This window comes from Rhinolophus hipposideros, assembly GCF_964194185.1.
Source record: "Rhinolophus hipposideros genome assembly, chromosome: 25".
Lineage (NCBI taxonomy): Eukaryota > Metazoa > Chordata > Mammalia > Chiroptera > Rhinolophidae > Rhinolophus > Rhinolophus hipposideros.
The window spans coordinates 19,722,690-19,736,789 of NC_138071.1; the positions used below are offsets into that span (position 1 = coordinate 19,722,690).

Sequence of the window (14,100 nt, forward strand, 5' to 3'; positions counted from 1 at the left end):
TAACCCAATCCATATAGCTTATGTCTAAGAAAACTGTCTAAGAAACTCAACTTAGAGGAGTCCAACCAACATTTATGAAAAAACTTCCAATGTCAGACACCCCACAATCACAGGGGACAGTGATTAACAATCTCTGTTCCAGATCCTCACTCTGGAGACACTTAGAACAGTGGAAAAGTGGCAGAGGTGTTATGTGAACCCAGGACAGACAAATTCTAAAGTGACTGTTCTTTCATTTACATTAAGTAAGCCACGGAAGGTCTCATCATGAAGAATCTCAAATGGGTCCTAGTCTATCCTAAATTTTGTCTTCCGATGGTCCTCTTCGACCAAGAGCTCAGGAACATTTGGGGAGAAAGGGATGCCGTTATAAACACATGCAGTCAACAGATACTTGCTGATCACCTCCTCCGCGGCCTGGTAGCCTCAGTTGGGGACAAAGTCCATGAGTGGCCTCTCAAAGCTTACGCCACAGAAGGAGGACTGCAAACAAGCAAATGAGTAAGGCGTATAAATAACTATGACACGTGGAGAGCTCTGATGGGGTAGAACAAGGTGCTCTGATAAAGAACAATGTGTGGCCGTTTGAGAGGTGGTCCTCAAGGAAGACCGCTGACAGGAGGATATCTGAGCTGAGATGAAGTATAAGAAACAGCCATGCGGAGATTTCCAGAAGAGAGATGACATACACAAATACCTCAAGATGGAGATTACCTCTATGTGTGCCTCAAGACCTGAAAGAAAGTCCAAGTGGCAGATGGGTGGGTGTGGAGAGGAAGGCTGGGGCTGCATGATGCAGAACTTTCCATGCAAGGCAAGGGGTTTGGTTTTGCTCTAAATGCTATAGAAAGTACAGGAACGTTTTAAACTGGAAAATGACATAATCCAATTTTCGTTTTAAAAGATCACTCTTTTTTTCTCTCTCTCTTTTTTTTTTATTAGTTTCAGGTGCACAAGACAAAGTACTACTTAGACAATTATCATTTCTATCCCTCACACTGTGTGGACCCCCCAACCCCCATCCACTATCCCTCTGACATCACACAGAGCCATTACATTTCCACTGTCTCTATTTCTAATGCTGCACTCCGCTTCTTGTAAGTATATACATACATACATATATATATATATATATATATATATATATATATATATATATATATATATATATATATATATGTAAAATTATAGTTGGCATTCATTATTGTTCAGCTTCAGGTGTACATTGCAGTGATCAGGCATCTACATCATCCCTGCGGTGGTCTCCCAAATGGGACACATGTCCATCGGATACCCTACAAAATCTTTACACCATTATTGATTATGTTCCCCAAATTAACTTTCATAACCCCGTGGCCATCTTGTGATTACTGACTGTTTTCTAATCCCCTCACCTTCCCCCTTATCCCCACCCACCCGCCCATCTAACAACCCTCAGTTTTTCCTCTTTGTCTCCAAAACTGTTTCTGATTAGTTTATTCATTTATTCTATTCTTTAGATTCCGCATATAAGTGAGATCATATGGCATTTGTCTTTCTCTGTATGACTTATTTCACTTAACATAAAGTTCTCTAGGTCCATCCATGTTGTTGCAAATGGTAAGATTTCTTTCTTCTTTATGGCTGCGTAATACTCCATTGTATAAATGTCCCACCATTTCTTAATCCAGCCAAAAAGATCCCTCTCTTAAATCATGATGGTTTAAAGGAGGAGATTCAGGAATTATGGAGAAGCCATTGCAGTGATCAAAAGTGAGCCATTGTTTTCCTTAGTCTACAGCACTGACAACAAAAATGGAGGTAATAGATGGTTTCAAATATATTTTATAAGTAAACTTGATAGGGCTGGCAAATGAATTACATGTGGTGAGTATATGAGAGAAGGAATCAATATGACCAGTTTTCTCGATTGAAGAGCTGGATCAATAACCATCTCACTTTCTGAGGTATAAACGAATTGGGGGGAAAAAGTTTTTAATGATGATGGAAATAGCTTAGTTTTAAGTGCATTACATTTGAGATCATGGTGATACATGCAATGGGCATGTCAAATGGGATTCCAAGAAGAAGTGTGGGGTGGACATACAAAGTCAGCAGCTGTCAGCCCAAAAATGATAGTTACAGCCACGGGACTGGATGAGCTTGTCCAACAAGAGTGGGCAGAGAGAAAACATGGCCAAGTAGTATGACCAGAAGCATACATAGAAATCAGGGGGCATGAGCAATGAAAGAGAGTGGGAAGGACTACGAAGGGAGAGAAAATGAAAATTAGGAAAGACGTCAAGACAGGAGAGCATTTCAAGAAAAATGGAACACTGAACATTTGAATACATTTGAAAGATTAAAGAAGAACAGCACAGAAAAATATCTAATGGATTTGGAGTCAGGGAGATGTTGGCAATGTTTAAAAACGCAATTTCAGTGAATGGGTAGAGTGGAAACCAGATTGGAAAAGGTTAAAATGACTAGGAGAGGATGTACTGTTTATACATAACACACTTTCTGGAAATTTAGCAGTGAACACAAAACTGAGAATCCGAGCTCCAATTAATACACAGTTGGTGGTTAAGGGATATTTTCTTTCTTTCTTTTTCTTTTTTTTTTTTTTTTTTTTTTTAAGATGAGAGCTATTAGAGCATGTTCAGCTTGATGAAATAATCCAGAAGGGCAGTAAAAATGTAGGAAAGGAAGAGAGATCGAGTCCTTGATAAGAAGACAAAGAAAGGTGTCCAAAACACTCATTAGGGTTTGACTTCATAGAAGAGAAGTGATACATTGAGTGAAAACTAAAACAAAACCAAAAAAAAAACCTGCATTAAAATATTACACATATAACAACCATTATCTACGCAGAAAGAAAGATTAAAGGACAGGGATCCCCGGATTGGAAATTCACAGAGTCTACCTTAAAAACATAAAACTATTCTTTCTATTGTCAAAATGAAATGTCTCCTTCATTTGAGCTGTCACTGAGTTTTCTCCTGGCCAACGCTACGACACGCGTGGGTGGTACAACTCTTACCTTTTTTCTCAGACTTCCTCACGTGATGTATGACCTATGTAACCTTCCTGTGCTGACATAATGGACAAGCACAGTGGGAGAGGATGACTGGCAGGGATAATTATGTTTCCTCTATGTGCCATCTCCTCTCCCAGCCTATTTATTCTCTTTTCATGTTTTCTCCCCCTCTCCTTGTAGGAGTCAGTAACAGTGAGATCGTTCTTTTTCACAGTGTCGTTTTTCATTCACTGTCATTAAAACATCAGTGATCCCCTCTGTCAGACATCGTCTATGCCTATTCTACCCATTCATCTATTCTCATAGCTTTAATTACTATCAATTACGCTGACAATTCACAAATGTTTTAACTTTAGCCCAATCTTCCTCATAAATTCCAAAGTCATATACCCACTCAGCTTTCCATTGGGCATCTCCAATCGGGGACCTCAGGAATGCCTCACATTTGAGTTCTATAACTCAACTTATCACCTCTCTGCCCCATCCTCATAGCAACTCATTTCCCAACATCTAACTGGTTTTCCAGACCTGAAGCCTGGTTGATTCTGGGCTCCTCTGCCTTCATGTCCAAAATCCAATTATTTACGACATCCTGTCAATTTTGTTTCCTTCAAATTCATGTCTACGAGTGTTCTCGATTTCAACAGTACTCAGTTCAGATCACCAGTATTTCTTGCCTAGATTACTAAAAAAAGCTCCTTAATTTTTTTAGTAATACTTCCAATATCGCTACTCTCCAACTACATGATATTCCCTCCACACTATAGCCAGAATAATATATTCTGCTTAAAATAGTTTCATCCCCCACCCCACCCCCATTACTGTGATGATAAAACACTCCAATTGTAGAATGGCTTATAAGGAACTTCATGGTCTAGCCTTTGATCATCTCTTCCATCTCATGTCTTACTCGTTAGAGTCTCGCTCATTTTATGCTCGTGTGCATGGGTTCCTTCTATCTAGAAGGCTCTCACTCACCTTCCAAGTACCCCCCACCCCCACCTTCACTTAGATAACTCAGAGGAGTCTCAGTTGAGTTGCCACCTCTTCCAGGAAACCCTTTCTCTGACCTCTTTCCCTCTCTCTCCTATTCTCACTATACAGAGCTGATCTGAGGAATATACCAGCTGGGAAGGTTCCCAAGGGGGTAAATCTATACGTGGAACTAAAAGTAATCTCAGTGGGAATGGAAGTGGAATGAAGAAAGTTACTTGCCAAAAATTATGTTTACCACGCTTTCTCTTACGGAGAGTACCATGTAAGATGGTAACAGCTGGGCAGACTTAACTGTGGTCTAAGGAGGATGGGTGCTATTCATTGCAGGCCTTTTTTTTGCCAACTGGGAAATGAAATTTTGGGCCTGGAGCTAGGCTAGCCAGGATCACACAGGAGGGCTTAGAACCTCTGCAAACTGTCTCTCGCCATCCCTAACTTTCCCCACACTGTGCTCCATCTCCTCTACATAAAAGCTGAGCAAAGAAGTATGTCTAAATGTAACTCTTCTCTTGTCATCACCTCTGCTTATCACTAACGCAGCAGCAACTGCTCTTCTTTATAATTTTCTATTTACCTGTTTGTCTTCAGTACCAGACTGTAAGGTTAGGGACTGCGCACTAAACATAGTTCTCTTTCTTTTCCCTTCCTTCCTTCCTTCCTTCCTTCCTTCCTTCCTTCCTTCCTTCCTTCCTTCCTTCCTTCCTTCTTTCCTCCCTCCCTCTCTTCTTTCTTTCCTTCCCTCCCTCCCTCCCTCCCTTCCTTCATCTATCTATCTCTGACTGTCTGTCATCTATCTATCTATCTATCTATCTATCTATCTAGCTAGCTAGCTAGCTAGCTAGCTAGCTAGCTATCTAGCTATCTAGCTATCTATTGGGTTGGTGCAAAAGTAATTGTGGTTTAAAAGGTTAAAATTAATTGCAAAAACTGCAATTACTTTTGCACTAACCTAGTATCTATCTATCTATCTATCTATCTAGGTATCACCTATCTACCTACATATCTACCTCCTACTTATTTACTTAACAGATGAAAGCATTGATATTCAGGGAGATTAGGTGAGATGCTCCAAATCACGCAACTTTAAGGCTGATTTTAAAATCAGATAGTCTGAGTCCAGGGTTTATAGGAACACTCATTAACTATGCTGCCCTCTGAATAGCTACGAGCCACTCAAAACTGAAAAACAGAATTAACATGGACCTAAAGACAATAAAATACTATTTTTTTTCTTACCTGTTTAATTTTACCACCACCCCTTCCCCTACTCTCTGGTTTATTCAGTAAGACCTTAGCGCCCCAATACATTCCACTAAGGGGCTAGATACACATGTCGAAGAGACTGGGAGTCTTATTGACTATATTTGTTTATATATTAATAAGAAACTATGTGAAATGAAAGGAGATGGCCTTTATTTTTTAATCTCTGGTGAATATCTATAAAGCCAATGACTCAATGAGAAATAAATGGTGGTATTTGAAATAAAGCTATGAAATACTCACTTCTCTTGGTGACCGTGAGCTCCCTTCTCGAAACGTTGGTTTACATCTGAAATTAATCTGTTATTTAAAAAGACAAGTGTATTACATTAGGGACAAGCATCAGACTAAAATGACTTACCTAAATAAGCTGACAGTGACAGACAGTGAGACTACAAAACCACACCCCCAGAGCATAAGGAACACAGTTTCACACTATTCTTAGTTTTTTGAAATCATCGCCTTAGACAATCTAGAGAGATCCCAGGTGATTCTATTTCCCCGATCCAGATCTCTTCATGCTCAGTGATGAAATCGACATATCTTTAAACAGTAATGCTTACACCATAAATTTGAGAAACTGAAATAATAAAGAGTCAGAGGAAAAATACACGGCAGCTGAAATCATCCATCTGTGTTTCAGATTTTAAAAGTAGGAAAATATAAACTTGAGAAATTTTTAATATGATGATGGTACACGCATACACACACATACACAGTTTCTTTAAGTATTCAATGCTGTCTTTCTTTTAGATGAGGAGGTCTCTTAGTACATTCACCCCTTCTTAGCTTACGAAATAAGGTGAAAAGAGTCTAGAAAAGAAGGCCGAGATGACTGAGTGGGTACAATATTAAGATCAAATATTAGTAGTCACTCCCACAATATACCAGTTGGCAACAATTGGTAATGTGTCTGTAAAATTAAATGAACATCACAGGGGACTAAAATAGTTCAATACATGGCAGTTCCAGAACATCCATAACACACAGAGAATCACATGTAGAGATGGAGTAGGAGGCAGGAAAGGGGCAAGGACAGCAGACTTTGGAGCCTTCCCTTCCCCTAGAGGACAGGTAAATGGACTATGCAGAATCCAGTCCTTCCAGAGGGAAGACACCACCAGTATGTCACTTCCAGCCCCATCCATCTGGTAATGCTGTGCAAGAAAGAATACTGCTCCAAGAAAGGAATTCGGAGTGGACTTCTGGCCTGGCTCTTTCCCTTGCAGCCACTTTAGGAAGAAGTAAACTTACAAAGGTCAGACATATCCAAAACACAATTGTTAAGAGCTTATGGAATATTTTTTCTTTAAGAAGGAAAAAATCTTATGGAAAATCCTATGGGTGAATCACAAGGTTTGCCATGGTGTACATACCAGGCTTTTCTTTCTAACCATATCATTCTTTTTCCCAAATCAACATAAAATGATATCACAGTATACTTCCGCAAACAGTAGAGTGGATGAACCTTAAGCACTGTCTTTCCATTATTAATAGGGTAATAATGTTGCATTTCCCCGTTTTCTTAAAGGGCATTGTTTTCAAAAAGTTGGAAATAGAAATTGCCACCCGGCCTTTCAAGTCCAAACACTTGCAGGGTAGCAAAATGTGCAGCAGGTGGCGCTGTCTCACCTTTTCTAGCTGTTCAATGCAGGCGGTGTGGACCACGATTTTGCAGACTGCACACTTCCTCCTGAGGGCCGACTTCTACAACATTCAATTCAAAATACAAGAAGAAATGTTAACTGTCCGTTTTAATAAAGAGCGTATATTTAAATAAGGCCAACATTGCAATTGCTTATTTTACTAAACAAATTTAAAACATCTTACACATTCAATAAACACGACAAACTTCATCAACAATGCTTTGACCCACCAAGTAGCTCCATATCCTCATGGCTTAGGGTGGCCTAGTTTTTTTTTCTCAAAATATGGTAATCATAACTGTTATACATTGAGCATATAATAGGAACCACACTCTTTATTCTGTTATTTCTAAATTTCATAACCTAACAATATAGGCATCATTTTCCTCCATTAAAAACAAACAAACAAACAAAAAACCATTTTTACTCTAGCAGTTAAGGGGCAGTGCCAACAAACACTTAAAGTTAGGTCTCAGTTCAAAACAAGAATTCTTTCCCCTTCTGTCGAAGATTCTGTATTTCAAAGGGCCAGTCAATTTCGGCTTCTACCCCAGACACAAATCTATACTAAGCTACTTGAGCTTCTGCCCAAATCTTCAGGAAAGCAAGAAGACCTGTTTAACATTTACACCCAATACTAATAATGGTGGTAATAATAACAGCAACAGCAGCTAATGTGGGTTTAATACTTGCTATCTGCCATGGACTCTTACAAGCACACCACAAATAATAACTCATTTAATTCTCACAACCTTAAGAAATTGGTACTATTCTTGCTCCCATTTTACAGAGGAGAAAACTGAGGCACAGTGACACGCCTGGAGTCCTACAATTAGGGCCCATGGAGCCAGGTAGTCTGACTCCAGAGCTCATACTTTTAACTACTACAAAATTTGGCCTGACACTCCATACCAATTTAAATTCACAATAAAAGTACTTCTCGAGGTGTATCTTTTCTCTAACAATGGAAAACAAGCAGCAGAGAGAGAGAGAGAGAGAGAAATTGGTAGAATCTCCATTCATTACCGCCAGTGCCATGTCAAATCGAAGCTAGGAAAGCTCCAGCCTTTCTACAAAGCACAGACTAGAAGGCGGGTCTGCAGGAATAATTCAGGGGTCTGAGCACTGAAAGAAATGTTATGTTATCAAAGCCAGCCTGTGAAGCAGTCTATCAAAGCTTCCCAGTGGGAAAGACCTGTGTCCCTACCCCAAGAGAGGTGCTAGAGGAGACTGCCGGCAACCTCCCCTTTCTGATGTGTGGTTTCCTCTGCTGGGGTGTAATTTCTGAGCCCGCTGTGGCAGGGAGACGAGAAGGAATAAGGGATTCTGCTGCCAAGGAGAACGGAAGAACCAAACGACTGCCCTGGAAGGGGCGGTATCGGGAAAGAAACGGTATCCACAGTGTTACCAGCCACCAACCAAGGACCCAGAACGCTGGCGGACTCAGCAGCTAAAGATACCCACTGACTGAGGTGTGGTTACCCGGCTTGGGTGCTGACGTTACTCCTGGCTTTCTTCTGCCCGAGGAAAGAACATAGTCTACAACATGCAGCCAGTCTGACCATCAATCGATTTTGCAAATGACAAAAGATAAGGGACACCCACGCATCTTGCTACGGTACTGAAAAGTGTCTCGGCTCTGCTACTAAAAAGAAAGGGGCGGGGGAGAACAAGTAGTAGCTGTACTAGTAACAGTCGTGTCTCCTGGTAGTAACAGCAGGAGCAGCGTCACTCCAGGCAACAATAATAAACTTCTACTTTGCAAATTTCCCTAGCAGTGCGCCCGTATGCAAATGACCGTCGCTCTCCTGTTTCCCCTGGATATCCTGGGTGTGTGCATGGCTGCTGTAGCACCACCACCTGCAGCAAACACGTGAGGTACTTGAGTCATGCTGCTCATCAGAGTCGCGGCAATGCTGAGGAACGGGGCTGAGTCCAGCCGATGCCTCCGCAAAACCCTTGGTAGATTACACTGCCCACACGCGCGACAGGCCACCCCTGATGAGCTGTGATGGGAGGACGGGTGAAAAGCCGCCTTCCGTACGGATAACTTCTGCCCTTTTGCTTGGCATTAAGCTCTGCGGAGCTTCCAGGGTCTCAGTGAGGCTCCCACAAAGTCCCTGAGGATGGAGAGACGAGAACTGAGCAGGCCCGGGTTCCACAGCACTCACTCGAACCAGAATACCTCTTCCTTGCCTTGTTTTCCACATGGGGATTCCAAGTCAGAAATTCTGAATCAATGATCTGCGCTGGAAGAGCTTGAGAACCACTGGTGAAGACATGTTCTCTCTCTGCTTATTAGTGTATCGTTCAGATGGAATAAGCCAAGTGCCATGTTCTAGGGATGATGATATATGAAGGAAAGTGCCTCAAGTTATAAAACTAATTTTATTTAAACAACACTGAATTTTAAAAGACCCTCATAAAATATAACGCACTTCCATGCCTTTTGAGGCAGAACATAGAATCTATAATATGAATACACAGATATCAGTTCTTCAACAGATGAAAATTATTCCAGTGAATCACAAGTCTTCACTGCTGACTTCTTGGTTTATAATTATGTTTCAATAGGTCAAAGTTATTCGAAGTAGCTGGACAATCAGCTTCTGTGCAGAAATTGCTCCAAACATGTAGAAATATTTTGCGCTTGGTTATGTCACAATTTTTATTTGCAAGATGTAAACTAAATACAAAGATACAATGCAGGAATCAAGACATTCTAAATACTGTAGGTATTCACTTTTTCTTTTTAAAAAAAAACATCTTATTTAAGCCAATGCTTCCTTCACTATGAAAACCGATAAATCAAGAAAAGTCATTATAATTAATTCAGCAGGTTAGTTGTTATACTTCACATTGGGACTTAGTTGTTATAGACCCTAGCACAAAAATATAATTAAATAAATAAAAAATACGGCCTGGGATCCACACATGCTTAAAAATAAAAATTATAAAAACGTAATAATTCACTCTCATCAATAAATGTAAAGACCAATCAGGCTTACTGCTTTAAACATCAAATAAAGTAACCTGAGTGCCCTTACTAAGGGTTTCTGATTTTGTCAAAGGAAATCTCATAGTTTACAGTCGTGTTTGTGTGTGTGTGTCACATCCATGAAAACTAAACCAATGTAGAATGTGATATACATCCTATCCCATCCCATCACAAAAATGTATGAAGCTTTAAATTATAAAACTAATTTGAAACAAGACTGAATTTTGTTTCCATATTGTTAAACCATATTGAAAATGTTGACTTACTCAAATAATAATAATAACGCCACGATCTGCTGTGCTTTAAGCTGGTGGGCATACTCTAACTACCAGCCCTAACAGTGATCGTGAGAGAAAACATTCAGGTTCTGACTTGGCCCCACACGCTTCCCACGCTGCAGGTACTGCTGGCATTTGAAGCAGTGACAGCTCCTCACCAGCTTATATCAGGCACAGGAATAAAACTGTCACAGTCTCAAACCACTGGAGCTGGGGACAGAAGGATGTGAGGCAAGCAGGGGTAGAAAGTATATACTGTCCCTGATAAAGAGTGGGATATTAATCCTATCCCACCTAGTCACTTCCTTTGGTCATAAGTACCTGATCCATACATACCACCAAGAAAGCTGTTTTTTTCTTCTTTTGAGCAAAAGAAATGATTTTTGCTAAGTAGCAATGAATACCTGCTGGGAGTTAATAGGGTCTGATAAAAAGAATGAAAAGGGGTGGCCAGATGGCTCAGTTGGTTAGAGCGTGAGCTCTGAGCAACAGGGTTACCGGTTCGATTTCCACATGGGCCAGTGAGCTGCGCCCTCCACAACTAGATTGAAGACAATGAGCTGTCGCTGAGCTTCTGGAGCGCAAGCTCTCGACAAGATTGCTAGTTCGATTCCCGCATGGGATGGTGGGTTGCGCCCCCTGCAACTAAAGATTGAAAACAGCGACCGGACTTGGAGCTGAGCTGCGCCCTCCACAACTAGATTGAAGGACAATGACTTGGAGCTGATGGGCCCTGGAGAAACACACTGTTCCCCAATATTCCCCAATAAAATTTATTAAAAAGAGAGAGAGAGAGAGAGAGAGAGAGAGAGAGAGAGAGAGAGAGAAAGGAAGGGAAGAAGGAGGGAAGGGAAAGGAAGAAAGAGGAGAGGGAAGGGAAACCTAGTTTCACAGGCCTATGATTTGTGAAAGGGTTGGGGCCTCCTTGCTGCCCAAGGTAACTAAGTTAATTGTCAACCCTCGTAGTCTGAAGTTTGTCCCCAAGAAACGTGTCCAACAAGGCCGGCCTTGCCCCTTCCCAACAAGGCACACACCAAACAAATCTTATTTCTCCCTGAAGATGGGGCAAATTAGCCCACCTGCGGACCATCCCTTTCCTGCTGCATTTTGAAGGACCCTCCCCTCCACAAATACACACCGCCACAGGTTTAATCACCAGAGGTCAAAAGAGGAATAAATAGGAGGAAATACTTAGTCCTCAGAGCCAGCATGGCAACCCTTTCTTGGTCTCCCTGTCTCAGGGTTGCCCAGAGGCCAGAGCCACTGGCTGAACCAAGCTTGGAGCTCGCAGCGTCATACTCCAGACAGAATTCCCAGTCCATGGGCTCCCAGCACTACTGCAAGGGGTCACTGCTTCCATCAGCCCCGCTTCCATTGTGAGCCACAGTGATAGGATGAATGGTCAGGGGAGGGGCTCCAGGCAGGAACCCAACCAAACTGGGAATGGGGAAGAAGGTAGAGGAGATACTCTGGGCACAGGATGGGGTAGGGCCCTGAACTCTGAAAAGCCAGGAAAAGGGGGGCTCAGAAGTTGGTGGGCTGGACTTAGCTGTCTTCTCCCCAGTGATTTCTCAGCCCCTTCACCTTTCTTAGATCAGATGAGTCATGCTAACGAATGAAACTAAGGGAGGGTTGGGAATCAGGCAAAGGGGAAATAGCACGTGAGGCAAGAAGAATTTTATTGTCCCCTCTTGCCCCCTTTTGGACACAAAGCTCAGAGTAGAGGGCCACGTGGGTACAAGGAGTAGAGATGACAGACAACAGGGCACAAGCAAGGCTGCCTTCTTTTCCTCTCCAAGGGTGGGGTGACTGGAATGCTCAGGAAAGTGGAAACTTCCTAAGCCCTTGGAGTGTCAGGAATTCGGTGTCATTTCAGTGGGGATTGCCTCCACGGGCAACATGTGGCTGTATAATCCAAGGAAAATGAAAACAAGAGTTCTTTGATTTATTTAGAAACCTAATTAGAAGCAATGGCAAGCATGTTTGCCAAGTTCTGCCTCTCTGGGGAGCCTGGGATGCAATCTGTAAATTGGTATTAGGAAAAATGAGGAATGACATTATCTGGAAGTTCTATTCATGTGATTTCAGGGCTGAAGCACAGCCTCCACGGACACTCTTTCCTGGCTTGTCTTTTTCCCCACATTCCAGCATCCGGGACATTTCAGACAAACCAGGAGAGTGGCTAGCTGAAGTTCTAGCAAAGGCCTATAAGGGTTCCTCATGACATCAGTAAGTCTCTCCGTGACAACAGGATTCGTGATCCTGGAACAAGAGACGCCGCCTGTGCAGGGGAGTCTGTGGTCCAAGTGGAATTGTAGAGTTCTCTGCAAAGGATCCACCACAGGGAGCCCTCGCTCCGTGTGAAAAGGCCCCAACCCTCGGCCCAACTACTGTTGCTCCACAATGAAGAGGAGGCCTTCCTTTGTCAAGGCTCCATATATTTGTGCCGTGTGTCCTCTGGGCAGACGAGGGCCGGGTGAGGGCTGAGTCCCCCTGACAGTCCTCTGAGACCCCCTGAGTCCCCCTTGATGGTGATGGTCCCCTCACCATCAGTACCCTAGATACTAAATGATGCCCAAGTGCCCCAGCATATCTGAAAGAACAAGGAGCAGGAACAGAGCAACAGGTCGGAAGGGGAACTCATGTAAACCGGTGCACAAAAATCCTCACATAGTGCTCAGACGTATAACAATACAGCCCAGTCTGCATAGCCAGGATCTGGACTTAGGACAGTCCCGGGGGGCCACTAGAGTGATTGCCCGTGTCGCTGCAACAGTCTGTTACCCACTGACCTTGCCAAAGCACATTTGGGACATTCATTCAATAAATAATGTTAACCATCCCCCTGTGTATAAAGCAACACTGAGTGCTGTGCAGGAAATAAAAAGGAAGACGCTTCCGTCCTTCCTGGGAGAAGCACGTGAGCCACTTGAGGAGACAAGAAGACCCTGAGAGAAAAGGTCATGAACAGGAGAAGGCCACAGCTGGCTACGTGCGAAATGGACAGCTCAGGAAACCAGAGCTCTCATTTACAGGAGGGTAAAACGTCGGAGGCTGAGTCAGGATCTCCGAGGACCTAACAGAGAAAGCAAATTCTTGAATGGGGCCTTAATAGATGTATACATTTCAAACATTGAGGACAGTCCAGCAAGGAGAAGTCTCATTACACAGTATATGCTGATGTTTCCTACAAGGCACTGAGACTGGCTTTGGCGCATCTAAGGGGACACCATCACGGGACACACAGGTGTCCATTTGCAGAGGTCGCTGGGCACCAGGTTTGATTGGTGAGTGTGGAGGCATCTATGTGTGTACCCGGTTGGGGCATCGAGTGAGCAGGGTGTCCCCTGGCGTTAGGAGTGGGAAGAAGCCAGAGGAGCTGTGTCCTCAGGGGTTATGAGAGAAATGACAGAGCAGGACTCTTCCTGAGAGGCCGATGGTAGAGTTCCAAGAAGATGGGAGTCTGCTGTGTTTCTATCTGGCTATAATCCATCCCCAAGAACAGTGCCTGACGCACGACAGGAACTCAACAGCCATTCTGGAAGGAAGGGAGGTAGGGAAGGAGGAAAGGAAAAAGGGCCTGCGGAGAAGGGACTTCTCCCCACTTCAGCTTCCAACCCAGCCCCAGTGAGGAGAACTGGTGGCTTTGAAATAATGAGACAAAAACCCCACGAGGGCATAAGCATTCTCACAGTAGGCAATCCCAAAAAAAAGAGGTGAGAAGGCACCTTAAGTGTGCTTGAGGGGTGGAAGACCTCTACAAACAATAGAGGAAAAGTAGGGGAGAGGCTTCACGGTGCTTAGAGCTGAACAACTGGCTTGTGAACACAAGTAAGGTGTCTTCTGGGGAGCCCCAGAAACATGTGCTGGAAAGGCTATTTTGGGGAATGCTGAGCTCTCATG

General features: G+C 43.0%; 1 protein-coding gene across 13 annotated transcripts in view; it reads right to left on the minus strand.

Annotated features, from left to right (window-relative positions):
- DGKI (diacylglycerol kinase iota) overlaps positions 1–14,100 on the minus strand; it is a 377,107-nt gene that overhangs the window by 221,460 nt on the left and 141,547 nt on the right. For all 13 annotated transcript variants that reach the window (XR_013992604.1, XR_013992605.1, XM_081038705.1 and 10 more), the window contains exons 4-5: positions 6,908–6,982; positions 5,519–5,575 (exon numbers count right to left, since the gene is read on the minus strand). Coding sequence is in view for 10 of the 13 variants with exons in the window: in XM_081038705.1 (XP_080894831.1) it covers positions 5,519–5,575; positions 6,908–6,982 (132 nt within the window). In the remaining 3 variants the exon portion in view is untranslated. The remainder of the gene's footprint in view (positions 1–5,518; positions 5,576–6,907; positions 6,983–14,100) is intronic.